This window comes from Alexandromys fortis, unplaced genomic scaffold (assembly GCF_014885135.2).
Source record: "Alexandromys fortis isolate MF-2015 unplaced genomic scaffold, M_Fortis_MF-2015_v1.1 scaffold_10, whole genome shotgun sequence".
NCBI classification, from domain to species: domain Eukaryota; kingdom Metazoa; phylum Chordata; class Mammalia; order Rodentia; family Cricetidae; genus Alexandromys; species Alexandromys fortis.
This window is the reverse complement of record NW_026067895.1, coordinates 2,771,286-2,785,826: the sequence shown is the minus strand read 5'-3', so window position 1 is coordinate 2,785,826 and position 14,541 is coordinate 2,771,286. Positions and strand designations below refer to the sequence as shown.

At 45.3% G+C, this 14,541-nt stretch overlaps 1 protein-coding gene across 10 annotated transcripts in view; it reads right to left on the bottom strand.

Moving 5' to 3' along the window:
- Window positions 1–14,541, bottom strand: part of Prune2 (prune homolog 2 with BCH domain) — a 243,185-nt gene that overhangs the window by 176,818 nt on the left and 51,826 nt on the right. For all 10 annotated transcript variants that reach the window (XM_050158933.1, XM_050158977.1, XM_050158968.1 and 7 more), the window contains exons 5-6: window positions 13,510–13,659; window positions 11,013–11,107 (exon numbers count right to left, since the gene is read on the bottom strand). In XM_050158933.1, the coding sequence (XP_050014890.1) occupies window positions 11,013–11,107; window positions 13,510–13,659 (245 nt within the window). The remainder of the gene's footprint in view (window positions 1–11,012; window positions 11,108–13,509; window positions 13,660–14,541) is intronic.

Below are 14,541 nucleotides of genomic sequence, written 5' to 3'. Positions count from 1 at the left end.
TTCTCTACCCTGGGAAGTCTGAAATAATGTCTGCTTTCTGGGTTCCATCATATAGTGTGGGGACACTCTGGATCTCCAGGAACATGTCAGCCTTTGCCCTGGTGGAGAAGGGGAGGAACTGGTCCTGTGGTCTTGCTAGACAGCCTGTGGTGTGCTCTCGTTTCTCCAGCTGCCTTCTGATTTCCTAATCACATGCCTGCTACACTTCTTCCTGTCTGTCATCCTCCTGTTTTCTTTCTTCTTGGGGGTTCTACTGCAAGAATCAACCAGGCAGCCTGTCCAGAGCTAAATACAAGGTAGATCCAAGCCTGGGGATGAGGCCATCTCCCCAGACTTCTAACTCAGCATTGCACACCATGCTCACTCACCCAGCTGTAACGGTGTGTTTTCCTTCACCTAAATCAGTGGTTCTCAACTTCCGGGTGGAATGAACCTTTCACAGGGGTCGCCTAAGTCCATCGGAAACATCAGATACCTACATTACAATTCCTAGCAGTAGCAAATCGCACTCAGGAAGTAGCAATGGAAGTAATTTTACGGCTGGGGTCACCACGGCATGAGGAGCTATGCTCAAGGGTCACAGTGTCAGGAAGGCGGAGAGCTACTGCTCTAGCTGGAACACTAGAGGGCCTCCATTTCCACTGCCATCCTCCAGTCTCAGTCACACACCAACTTCTACGCGCCTTTCATAGTTTGCTTTAAAATTAACAGGGCACATTTTCCACCGTGTGTTCCTCTCCCAAATCAGACTTCGTGTTTTTCTGGTGCTCAAATTTAGTTATTTGCATCACTGAGATGAACCAATCATTTATAAACACAGGAGAACAGAGAGCAGTGTATAACAGGATCAAACCTGTACTTCAGGCACACGGAAGCTGCATAACTAATGTTGCATGAATAAATATCTATGTTAATGGGCGGGCAATGAATGAATGAAGTATGTGTGTGCGTTCCAGCCCAATGATGCACCAGCCGGTTGCTGATCTACAAGACCAAGAAGGACCACGCGTGGAGACGATATGGGCCGAGAGCCTCTCTGAGCTCTGTGGACAGGGAGGCACAAAATGACTGTTTCACTTCAGGTTTGGCATAAAAAGAAAGCGGAAGAGAGAGGAGATGTGCCTGGCATGAGAATCTGCGAGGAAATTTAAGCTAGATTTCATGACAGGATCATAAAATAAAAAGAACATTAGACTAAAATGTCGCACGGCAAAAGATAGCTAACCATGGTGCTTAACACTGGAAACCACTTTTAGGAGAGTCTCTCAGAGTCCCCCAAACAAACGAACAAACAAAAACTGGCATCGTGGACTTATTTATTTCAAAGCTTGGTTTTGGGAAGTACAATGATAAAAAATGAAAGGTACACACCCCAGTAAATGTCTGGTAACACTCAAGGTGTGCTGGGTCTATTTTATTATATTTGTTTTCTAGGTGTGGGATGCATGGTATGAATACAAGTATTCATTTTTCCAATATGGAGAAAAGTTGAGTTTTATTAATAAAAAGTTTTAAAAGGGTGAAGCAGGGGGAGGTACCCGTGGATGGGTGTTGGCATTTCAAGAGAGTCCTTAGAATGAAGGGATACTCAGAGCTACTTCCAGCGGCACAGCCTGTTTTCCCTTCTCTACCACTAAGCGGCACCACTGGCCCGCGGTATCCTCTTAATGCGGCCAGAGCAGTACCCTTGGCAATGGCTGGATTAAGAGCCACACAAGGTCTGCAGGGCAAAAGTAGATTCCTTTGTTTGACCCTCCTTGTTTCTCTGAGTCACCACTCAAAACAGATTTCTTTTGTACCAAAATACTGTCGAGTCACTTAGGGAACCAGCTCTGTATTTGCAGAGAGGGCGGAAGGACCTCTACAGCTCAAAGGCATTCCCCTGCTGTGTTGTTGGAGTTTTTGATCTGGCTTTGGTTTTTCGAGACAGGGTTTCTCTGTTACAGTCTTGGCTGTCCTGGAACTCACTCTGTAGACCAGGCTGGTCTCGAACCCAGAGATCCACCTGCCTCTGCCTCCCACGTGCTGGGATGAAAGGCGTGCGCCACCACCACCCTGCTGTCTTTTGAAGAGATTTCAGATTTCTCTGAAATTTCCTTCAGCTTGGCAACCTGCTTTTTCTATGATGAGTTGATACAATGTAGTAATTAACCATTAAAACATTGCCCGTGCTTCACTGGAACGCTACAGTCAATCTAATTTAAACCAAGGTCGGGTCTCTGAGTCTGCAGAGAGAATTCTGCAGGCAGGGGCCAGGGGAGATAAGCTACAAGCAAGGTAAGCAACAGCTGCTATTAAAAGTAACTCGGGGCAGCTCAAACTGGTCTGAGTACATTCCTAAAAAGGCAATTAGCCAGATCCTTTCAGAAATTAAGCCATCAAAATGACATTACACTACACTTTAAAAATGTATTTACAGTGCAAAAAAGCAGCCATCCCGGCATAGTCATGGCCTGAGGGGTTCCCTTCTCCGAGAAAATGGGTAGAAGAGAATTAGATCCTTAGCTAAGAAGACACTTCACATTGTCACCAAAGATTTGGGGTGGTGCTATTTCTTAGTCTCCTCAGTGCTAAAGCAGAGAATGAATTAACTCACTTGTTTCTGGTTTCTTCGTCATCTTATGGGATGATTCGGATGACAAAAGTCTCCTATGGCAATGTCTCAGAGAAAGAGCCTGTGGAGGCAAAGTAGGTACCAACCGTACTCTGGGGAGGAAGGACGGGAGCAGTCGAGGTGACACAGAAAACAGTGTACAGCTCACAGGGGCATGAGCCCTCGCTGCCAAAGGCCATCTTTGTGAAAATTTACAGGAAAAGCTCACAATCCCAGAGGTATTGCACCCCCAAGGGAGGATCTACGTCTGCACCTACAGAGAGGAGAGCAAAATGTGGAGATAGCAGGGCTTCTTCAGCCTGAGTTCCCGGCAGCCCAAGAGGCAGCCACAGCCATGGTGTTTGGCTTCAATAAGGAAAGGTTACAGGGCAATTATTAATGCTACTTGGTACCTTAAACATGACCAGACTCTTAATCCAAACTAAACCCATTCATCACCAACAAGAAAATGCCTTTGGCCAAAGTGAGCGGAACTAGCTAAGTAAACCGTGATTGTAAATTAAGTTTGTATCTTTTCTTTGATTATTAAAAAAAATCCATTTATTGGTTACTAAAAAAAAGGAAGGAAGGAAGGAAGGAAGGAAAGAAGGAACCCCCCAGCTTATGAAGGGATGTAGTTTTCTATATGTATGGCAAGCACCCCCTTAAAGGTCTGGTGGCCTTATTCTTGCACCCACCAACACATAGATTATACGGTAACATTCTCTATGGGCACAGGGTAGATGAAGAAACAGAACATTTCTAGAAAGTGTGGACTTAATGGCACAGCACTGGGTACCAGAAGCAAGTTTGCAGGCTTGGGTAGATTGCACCCCAAGCTGGTCACCTTCATTTCCTGCCCACTGTGTCACATGTCCCCATCCTCTCACATCAGGGACCAGAGCCCCAAGAGTGTGCTGGCACACGTTGCAAGGATGGCAAGGGATGACTGTCAAATTTCAGAAAATATGCAAACCCATTATTTGCAAATTAGAAACAGCCATTATGAAAATTATCTAATTTAACCTAATCATCTCCTAAAGCTTTCACTTCTGAAACTATTGTGTTTAGAATTAAGTTTCAGTATCAATCTTGGAGAGATGCAAATATTAAGACCATAGCAAGCAAATATGATAGCTAGAAAACGTAAAAAGGGATTTGGTGCCATTTAGGGAAATCCACTTACGGAAGAGAGCTAGATCAATGTGTTTTGTGAATCATGAAGGTCCATTTGAAGTTGACTAATAGGTAAAATAAAGAGAAATCATCAGTAGTGATTTGTTACCCTCAAGTTGAGTGTAGCTGGAGAAACAAGATAAAAGTCCCGTCCCAGTGCATGTTTGAGTAAGCACATTCTTGCAGACTTTTAGCTATACGGCAGTTTGAATCAAGGCCCATGTGCTGAAGGCTTGGTTTCCAGCCTGAGACACTGCTGGGGGATGACGGATGTTGGCCACATGGAAGGAATTTAGGCATTGAAGGATGAGACCTTGAAGCTGATATTGAACCCCCAGCTCCCTCCTGCTTTTCTCTTTGCTTCTTGGCCTCCCTGAGGTGAGCAGCTTCCTCTGCCACATGTCCTGCCATGATGTGCGGTATCGCCACAAACGCAAAGCCACCACTCACTGAAACCCTGGGTACCAGGAGTCTTCCCTGTCAGTTGATTCATCTAAGGTACTTCACTACAGTGACAGAAAGGGGACCAATGTGCTGTTGATGACACATTTTTGGCCATTATCAGAAGGTGTCTACATACTGTTTGCAAAGATCTTAAAATGTCACCATTTTCAGCTGCTAAGAATTCTTTAACTAGAGCACGCTGATCCCTCTCCAGTGACTTCCCACCGTCAGGAATGACTTGTTCCACAGTGGGAGTGAAAGCCCGCATTTCCAGGTCCAGTTTCCATCTCTTCATTCTGCCACGGTGCTCAAGAAGCTATGAATCATTAGCTTGAAATTGATTTTAACTTGCGATTTACACTCTGTGTGCCTCATGCAGACTGATTCTTGAAACCCCTCCATGACAGTCATCCAGCCATTTTGTCATTTGCTTCAAACCTCTTGGAATTCTTCAGTTAGAGAGGCTGTGACGTTCAAATGCCTCAGCCACGCGGTGTTTTGTTGTTTAGAGTTACTACCAATGCTCAAAAGTCGTTCTGTTTTGTTTTGATAAAAAAGAAAATCTCCACCATTGAGTACGTTGGCTGCGCAGGGTGTTCTTCACTTTATACATAGATTTGGAAGCACAGCATGGCAACAAAGGCGTGGAATCAGGAGTGAGTTTGAGTTCCAGGCTTGGGCTGAGAAACACAAGGCTTGCTGTAGCAACTGCTCTGCCCAGGAAGGGAGCTCTCCAACCTGCTGCGCTGCTTGCAGGCTGCGCTTTGATCTCCAGGTTCCCAGTTTTCAGAAGCTGTCACCTAAACTGGGGTGGACTTTTCCTGATGCAGCATCTTTCTGCTCCGACAGGATTCCTAATACCTTCCTCCCTTGGGCCTTGAGATTCCTTCCTCTTCGTGGTATAGGGTGAGAAAGGTCCTTCCAGGCAAAGCTGGGAGCCAGATGTTGAAAATAGTTTCCAAATCCCCTTCAGTCACCCAACCTAAGCACCACATGGGATTGCTGCATCAGGCTTGTTGGCTGCAGATGCTGGAGCCACTTCCATCAGAGTAGGGACCTACCACAGCACCCTTACCTTTTGGGGTTCCAGGAGGGTGGAATTAACGCATGGGTGCTCTCATCGCACTATCTGATGGACACGGACCATACGTCACCACACGCCATCTTTCACAGTAGACCGGAAGGAAATGGAAACCCTCATCATTTAGAACCTGGAGGTGCTGGGGTTATGGCTTAGCAGGAGAGCATATGCCTGACATACGTGAGGCCCTGGATTTGAGCCCTAGGAACAGACCACCCAAAATAATAACTCCTACAAATAACAACATGATAGGTATCAAGTTTCAAACCTGGGACAAACAGTTGAGGTACCTTATTTGATATATCAAAGCAGACCTGGCCACTAGGTTCTCCCAGCATCCCTCAGTCCCTATCTGTTAGAGGGTATGACTGCCGAACTCTCCAGCCCAGGAGCTGAACTGGCCTCCCAGAGGTCCTTTCTTCTTTATATAATCTAGACATTTTGGTTACCTGTCCCTTCCCATTTGAACCTTCGGCCTCCTGGTGGCTGCACCTGGTTCCCCTCTCTCCTCCCTCCATTTCCCTTCCCCTCTCCCCACATGGCCCAGCTCAGCCTGGAGATGTCCACTCTCGACGCCCTCTCCCACATACCTTCCATAAACTTTTTCCTCCACCATATCTAGGAGAAGTTCTGTCCTTCCCTTTTATTTTTTTCCTCATTCAATAGAACCTGGAAGGGTTTGTCCAGATATTTCCATTGGTTGGGTAAAAAGGCTTTGAAAAGTCATTTATTTCAAAAATAGTTCAGTATTTACTAACATTTTAAAAAATATGCTAGTCAAACATATTTCCCTGGAAGAAACTGCATCTTATGACACAATAAAGCAGATCTTCCGTCTTGACTTAAAAAATATCTGTATCTATGCTCAAACAAGGAGAAGTTGTCATGGGTGCCTCAAGAGGTGTGGAGTGCAGACTGGCTCGCTCGGGCTTAAATCACCGGCTATGATGGCATTACATTCATGGGCCTGGGTAAATACTCCCTTCTGTACGGAGGAGTGGAGCGGCACTCACGGCAGAGTGGAGTTCCTTCTGCTCTGTGCGCTCGCTCAGTGCTAATGGAAAGTGCTGGTGCTTTTCCCTCTGCTGTGTCCCAAGGCAGTGATCTCTGGACGGGACAGGATGAGTCAGTGCACTGAGCCACCCCACCAGAATGCAGCCCTGGAGCTCTCTCCCCTGGGTTTCAAACAGCAGAGTGCTGGCCAGGAGGACTCCCCAAGCTCCCAGCTCTGCAGAAGAATGACCCAGAACACTAACTCTAAACATGGATTAACTTTTAAGAGCTCTGATGGCAGGTGCTTCTCGCTTGCAGTAAACTGACCTGCATGAGGCAGCAATAGGTCCCTGTTGACACAGACAAACCCATTGTCAGTTTATCTTGGGCTTGCTCGGAGATCTCATCACAGCGTATGTCCCCATGAAAGCTTTCTGTCAAACCCTAGCTGGAGACACTTAGAATGTGGCTTTCTTGGGAAACAGGACTGTGATAGAAGTAAGTTAGATGAGGTCATCAGGTAGGGTCTGGTCCACTGTAACTTGCCTTTAAAGCTGGGGCAGGGAGAGTTAGGCCACAGAGCCACATACCAAGGGCGGATGACATGAAGATAAAGTCAGGGATCTAGATGATGCTTCTACAAGCCAAGGAAGTCTCATGGCCTTCAGCAGTCACTAACCCTGCAAGCATCTCGATCTGAGGCCTGGAGCTTCCAGAACCTTAAGATAATCGATTTTCATTGAACCCTGCAGTCTGCAGACTTTATAGCACCTTCACTCAGCCCTGGCAACTGGTTACAGCTTGTGTCTATCTGTATGTGAATAAATCCTCCCGCTACTGATAAAAAGCAACCGCCAGTGCCTGACCTTTGTCCTCATAAAGTAAAGACGCCAATGTGCTGTAATCTCCAGGGAGACGCTTAAGGAAGTGTTGACCAAGGAACCATTGCTGCAGTTCTACCATGTCCCACCTCAGCAGCTTCTCATCAGGATGGGAAGATACAGACACCTTAACGCACTGCTTTGCCAGGGTGTAAATGAGGCCCAACAACCCGAATCATTAATGCTTCTGCTAGCAAATGAATTAAGGGCATTTTGGTTCCAATTCATCACAAGCTTGAAGGTTCATACGTTTTCTTCTGATGGACAAGTCAGTAACCAATGAAAAGGCCCAAAGGATGAGTTCAACAACCGTCAGTCAATGGCCTGGATGCCACAGCTTGAGGCACCTTCCTTGCAAGGTGCATGCAGCAATCAGACTCAAATGCCTGGAGGAAATGGGAAAGGGACTGAGCGCCTAGGCTTCCAGCAGCCTTGTCTGTGAAGAAGGCCCTGTTGCTGCTGCCACCATCCAACTTCCGGTAGGGTTTCACTTGTCATACCTTACAGTCACCTTCAGTTATAACCAGTGTATAGGGTAAAGCTCTAAAACTGTGCCACTATAATAATTTGATTTTTATGGCAGCTCTTCCTACAACTAATTTTTAGCATATTTTAGGTTATAGTTATCACTTGTGAGAAATCTACATCAAAAATGACAAAGAGGATCTGCAAGCTTTTTCCTTATCATGTAGAACACCTGAATCTCTCTGTCAACATCAGTGGTTTCTACCTCCTGTACCTGTGGTCATGTAGAACACCCGAAACCCCTGCCAATATCAGTGCTTTCTGCCTCCCATGCCTGTGGCTCCCTCTGTGCTTTACAAGGAAAAAAAGCTTCTTGGATTTCTGAATATTTACACCCAAGAAAATTAATTGGTCCATTGGGCAAACCAAGGCCATGTCAAACACAGTAGTGGAATTATAGCAATGCAAGGGCCATCAGACATGTGGAGTGCTTTTCCCTTGTCCATGACCTGTTTCAGAGCCTCCCATTGCCCTCTTATTTAACAGCTGGCTAGTTTGCAAAACTACTAACTCAATATTTAGGATGCTAGATATGTGGTGATGGCCATGAATATGAACATGAGGGCCATTTAAAGAATCCATCTTATGTTAGCTTTCAGTCATAATTGAAAGAAACTGGCTCAAAAAGGGCAAAAATGTGAATTCAAGGTCACCTGAGCCTATATGTGTGTGTATATCATATATACATATGATATATATATATGACTAAAAAGATGGAAGAAAGGAGGGAGGGCGGAAGAGAAGGAAGAATGGAGAGAGGGAGGGAAGGAAAAGAAGGAAGGGAAGAAGGGAGGGAAGGAAGAAAATGAAGGAAGGAAGGAAGGAAGGAAGGAAGGGAGGGAGGGAGGGAGGGAGGGAGGGAGGGAGGGAGGGATGGAGGGAGGGGAAAAAACATGAAAAACCCAAGAACTAGGCAATGGCAGAGAATTTAACTAGGAAACCTAACACCCTGGGTTCAATTCTCAACAGTGTAAAAGTACATAAACTCAGAAACAAGTAACAATCAGAAATCAAACAAATTGCAAATAAATATTTGTATTTATAAGCACCTACCCCACAACTTTGCCCAAAAGTTGAAGACATGTCAAAATAGCACCCCCCAACTAGCTAAAAATACTATCTAATTATAAATAAATATACTAAACCAGTTCACACTTAATGGAATTCATAGTACACACTTAAGTCCTCAGTAGGTCGGTGGTTATACAGATAGCATTGCATAGGAGCTCAGAGGCAGCCATAAAGAGTAGAGTTTCTGGGGGCCAGGAAGAAGTATCAGCCCAGTGCGACCATGCCTGGAAGAACAAGTCTGATCTAGAAAGCCGTGGGGACAGCGAGGAGCCTCCTTGGAGACACAACCAGATGGAGAGGGGCACTGACCAACTCTGCTAAAACTGTAATGTTTGGGCCTTTCTGGTCTCCGTTTATAAGGTGAGGAGGGTAAGAATCAGAAAGGAATGCCGAACCCCAATTATCTCCACCTCCAAAACAGGGCTAAGAAAACAGCATTGTATTACAGGATACCTTAGCTGGGGTGGGTGGTGGTGGGGTAGATAAATTCCACCTTTAACCTTGTGTGGGGTTTAAACTGACATACTGGATTAGTAAGCATCTTCTCTTCCAGGGAAGCTATGGCATACTAGGCAGGAGTCCTTGCTCTGTTTCTCAGCTCTCTTTACCGCCATCACTCTGGTGTAACTACAGACACGGTGTTAATAACATCCCAGCTCACTTTCAGCCGGTGAGTTTCATATGTACCTGTTGATATACACAAATACCCTGTCCCCTCCCAGAAAATCACACAGGAATTCCGGAATTATACTTAACTGCCTGATTAATTACTGGACCACCATGGAAATTACTGTCAAGATTACACAATCATTCCATCTCTGAGTTGCTTGATAAACGTTTATAGTTTCATGTATATTTATATCCTGCTATAAAACAAATGAAGGTACATCGAAGCTACAGTAAGTCTATGATATTCACAGCCTTAAAATAACTCACTAACTACAGACAGTTCCCTGAGCAATTACAAGACGTTCTATGTTAATTTAGAAAGGAATTCCAAACAAGCCATTTAAAACCTAATAAGATGCCATTAAATGAAGGGGGACAAGGGAGGGGGAAGCTAAAGAAAACCCTAAGGCTTGAACCAGTAGAAATGATTCTCAGAGCTACTGACCCTTGCAGGATCCATGTTTTACTTGGGTTTCTAGACGCGAGGCAGATTTCTAATTGAAGGTGATTATCTAGTTACTACGTCCCAAATTGCACACATCTCTTGTATTGGTTCACACCCACAACTAATTAGATGGAGCAGTTATCAATCTGAAGGCCCATGGAAACTGTTGCATTGATCTGCCAGCCACACACTGAAAAGAAGTGCTGTCAGCTCGGAGGTGCTCCGTGCTGGTCCTGAGGACAGCCAGCCCTTGTGGCTCGTGTACATCTAGGAGCTGAACTGTGGGGCTGATCCACTGGGGGTGGATTCACAGGGATGTGACAGAACAAAGGTTCAGGTTTGTTCTTGGGTTTTCTGAAGTATGTACCCCAATATGTATGCTAGCCAATCCCCAGAAATAGACACACTGAGACAGGCACCATCATCACAAGGAAGACACAGCTAGCAACGTACTATTCCAAAGACACATTCCTATCTAACAGATTTTATCTCCACACATTTCTGAACTCCATGCTTCCAATCAAAGATGGGTGGATAGCCTGACTGAGGAAATGCAATAGCATAAATAAACAAATTAATTAATCGATTGATTAATTAATAAAAATACAGACTTCCACAAAGGCAAAGATGCACCTCGATAAAATATAGCTCCCATTAGTTGGGTTAATTAAGATAAACACACAGGTCGTTGGGAACCCCCAAAGTAGACGAGAGGTAATTTACCAAGGAAAGACAAAGACAAGGGTGGCATTCATTCAAAGTCATTCATTAACCGCACGGGAGGGCTGAGGCCCTTTCTTAATATTGCAGTTGTCACAGCCGATTATCAAAATGGCATGTGACCAAACAGCTCACAAAGGGCACACCACACCTTGTTTGCACAAAGAAAATACGCAAGTGCACCTAGTCACATCTGTTACCATCACTACTAAACACCGACACGCGTGAAGGGTTTTTACTGGTGTACATAGGGCTTCCACAGCAACGATAACCTCCCAGCCAGTCAGACCCTCAGAGTAAACCCTACCCTGATTCACAGGGGAGAAGAAACTCACACAGCGCGAGGCTGTACTCCGGGTGTTCAGACAGCAATTGCGCGAAATCTCTTTTGGCAGGAAAAGCCCCTGTCCTTACCTCCAGGGTCATGGTCACAGTGCTGATAGCCACTTTTATTTCACCATCTGACAGCTCCTTTAGATCTTTCAGAATTGTTTGTTCAATACTTAAACCTGTGGACAGCAAGAGATTAAAAAAAAACAATTTATACTTGGGATCTGTTAAAAAAATACATGTTGGGGTTATTTAAAGAGTTTATTCTACTAAGCTCAATGCTTTATAGTATTACTTCTATCTGTAATAAACACACTCTAAGTCAGAAATAACGTCTGTGGCAGCATCTACATCAAGTAAGATGCAGGTGGGAAATAGAATTTACCCCTCACCATGCCAAAGTCGGCTCTTAATGGCAGCACACTTACAGAGGGGTGGCGGGATAAAGGAAGAAATGGAAGATTAAGTAGCCAGGGACTAGCAAGGAGCAAAGGCAAGGGATCTAGGACTAGAGAAAAGGATCCGTCAGGGTCTGATGTCACAGCAAGAGTGCAGGAGGAAAGGCGTGCACAGCCTTAGTTTCCTTACTTCTGCTCCCACTATTCTTCCCATTGGCCAAACAGAAGTCAGAGACTGCAACAGGACACACTCCAGAGGCCGAGACCAGGCTGGCTGGGGAAGGAGTGGGCAGTCTTACCATATAAAATAGCCAAGTAATAGCCTCAAAAGTCCCAATTTAGGTGGCCCTCTATAATTTTATAATTGCCAGTATAATTTTATAAAACCTTATATATGTAGCTCATAAAACTGTCATAACAAGGCGCCCTGTTGAACATCTCAAATTCTGGCACTTGGGAAGCACAGGCAGGCAGATTTCTAGGGGTTCGAGGCCAGTCTGGAGTGTGTTCCAGGCAAACAAGTCAGGTTGCATAGGGCCAGCCTGTCTTACACAAATAAAAGCTGTTTTAATTGACTTGGCCACCCCTGTAGTAATCTCTGGCAGTAAGTGTTACTCAAGCCCTTCCTTGATGACAGGAACAACCTGAACCGGCAAAGCTGTTGAGAACTATAGTTGGCTGACTGGAGGATTTCTGTGAAATCTATCGCAGGCAAACAAGAACAGGTATGTCTTAATGTTCAACTGGCCTTCTCTATGGAAAGATTCACTACAGAGCCCTGGAAAGCACAGGCATTCTTTCTGGATGCTTAGGAAGACAGTGCACTGCCCACCCTGCCAGTATAAAGCACGCTCGCTGTCCATCACAGCAGCATGGGGACACATTCTCATTTGACTCAGAGTGAACTGTGACTCATTTTGATTTCTAGAGCACATCGTCGCAAGAGAAGTTTGGGTGGCTCAGGGAATGAATGAAGCCATTCACCACTGCGCAGCGCTGCATAGACACTCGTGCACAGGAACTCATCGATGTGGCAGACGCTGGCAAGGCCCCGCCAACTTCCCTAACCTCTTTTTAATCTCATTTTGGCCAGCATCATACTCCACTGGCCAGCTGAGATCTTAGCGGACCACTAGAGCCAACTTTGGAGCATTCACTCCCCACTGGGCTAGGGAGCCCTTACTATTTCAGAGGTCTGCCGATTTAACAACTGAACCTACTTACTAGCGCTTTGTCTGTTTCTGTGATATTGAAACATCGACCGTGACTAATTCTGCACTGTTAACCCAATATTAGCCAACTCACAAGATTCCAAAAAGTTAACCACCAGGCCTTAGGTTCAAGGTGGCCTGTGCCCATTCACCTCTGCACTCTATAGGAGACCACCCTAAGGTTTGGATTTAACTTTTTCCCAGAGTTCCCTTGTGAGCTCTGGTCTCCTACAGGGCTTCCTTGCTCGCTAAAGGACTTGAGAGACTCCTCAGATAAACGCTTTGCCCCAAGGGAACTCCAAAGTAGGGGAGAAAACTTGGTAATTTAGTATTTTCTCCTTAAAGATGGGCCTTCTGGGTTTAGTTAGCTTCTGCCCAGCTCACTTGCCACGGCTATGTGCCCTGGATGATGGGAGAGCAAAGAAGCCTGTCTGGGGTTCAGTGTTCTCATCTGGAAAGTGGGGTGTCATGAGGCTTCAGGAAGATCATCCTTGCAAAGTGAGACTATCAGAACCTTGTGGAGATTCAGCGCTCACTGAAACACAGCTGTTTATTATTAACAACATTTGATCCGGATAATCCGATAATCCGCTGTCCCACGAAAGCCGAGATTTAGAGCACTATTTCATTGACTTAGCCGTCTTCTCTCCCTTCCTTCTAAATGAAATCAGAATTATGAAAGCCAATTGTGTTTGGCATTGCTCCAGCGATGTTCTCAAAACAATTTATTCAACAGGTACAGACACTATATGCATTAGCCCTTGGATTAGCTAAACACCCGGGCAGAAACCTGGGCAGGGGGTTCCAGCATATGATGCCCACTCCCAGACCAACAGCACAAACCCAGCAGCCCCTCCACAGGCACAGAGAAAGAGGGAGGAAAGTGCAAGCATGCTCAGATTGACCTCCTGGTAACACTCCTGAGGCAAGTCACCCCTCCTGGAAGCCATGGGAGCTAGGACAACCACTCACCCTGAGCACTGAGCTGGGTCTCCTGCAGCACGCTGATAATGTCATCTCTGGGAGGCAGGTTGGGAAACTGTTCTTCCAGGATGGAGAGAATGTCCTCCTGCTTCTCCGGGAGCTCAGGGTCCATGCTCATCCACTTGAACAGGATGCTGCCTGGAAAGCATGGGTACAAATGCTCTTGAGCTCTCTCTCCACCAGCCAAGACAGGAGCAGTGAAAGTCAAGTCCTCATGCTGCGGGTACTGACCTCAGCGGCCAGACTGCTCCCTACTCCCCAGGGCACAGAGTTTGGGAGGAAAGAGCAATACATCGCCACATAAGCACGGAAAAGGAGACAGCCTTGGTTTTAAATGATTTCAAAACAGAAATTAATGACAAACTATTCAAAAATTTCGTCAATTCTATCCCCTTTAAGGGGACAGAGACTATTATTCCAACTTTCCATGCTACTGATTTTACATATTAATTTACTTCTTTTCATAACCAAATGATTGTACAACCCCACAGTGCACAGCTACACAGTCTGATGGCCTGGCTACCCTGAAGGCTGTTTCTAGCCTTTCAGCTACCATACACAGCTCTGAAGTAATTTACAGTTATCGAAGGATACAGTCTCACAGGCTGGCTCTAAACTTCAGGTTAAGGTTGCTAATTTGCCACTCTGGTTTTAGTGGGAAATGTTAAAAATTTAGGCCAAAGAGCTAGAGGCGGGTAATAAAAAAACTGTCTTCCTGTCTGTGTTCATGCTCTAAGAACAATGGGGGTCTCCACAGAGGTTTAAATAGGAGAAGCATCCTCTTATTTACATTGCGTATTTTTGTAGTCTACCTACCATGTGGAGAACAAAATAGGAAAGGAAAGCCAGGGAGCGTGGCTGCTTTTATTTTCTTTTGTGTGTTTGCAACATCTTACCATGAAGAAAAAGGGACAGATTTAGTAGAAACAACCAAGTAAAAGTAGAGGGTGACCAAAGAGATTCTGAGTAGATTTTGGGTCTAAAATCTAAAAGACAAAAATGATTTCCCATTTGTTTTTA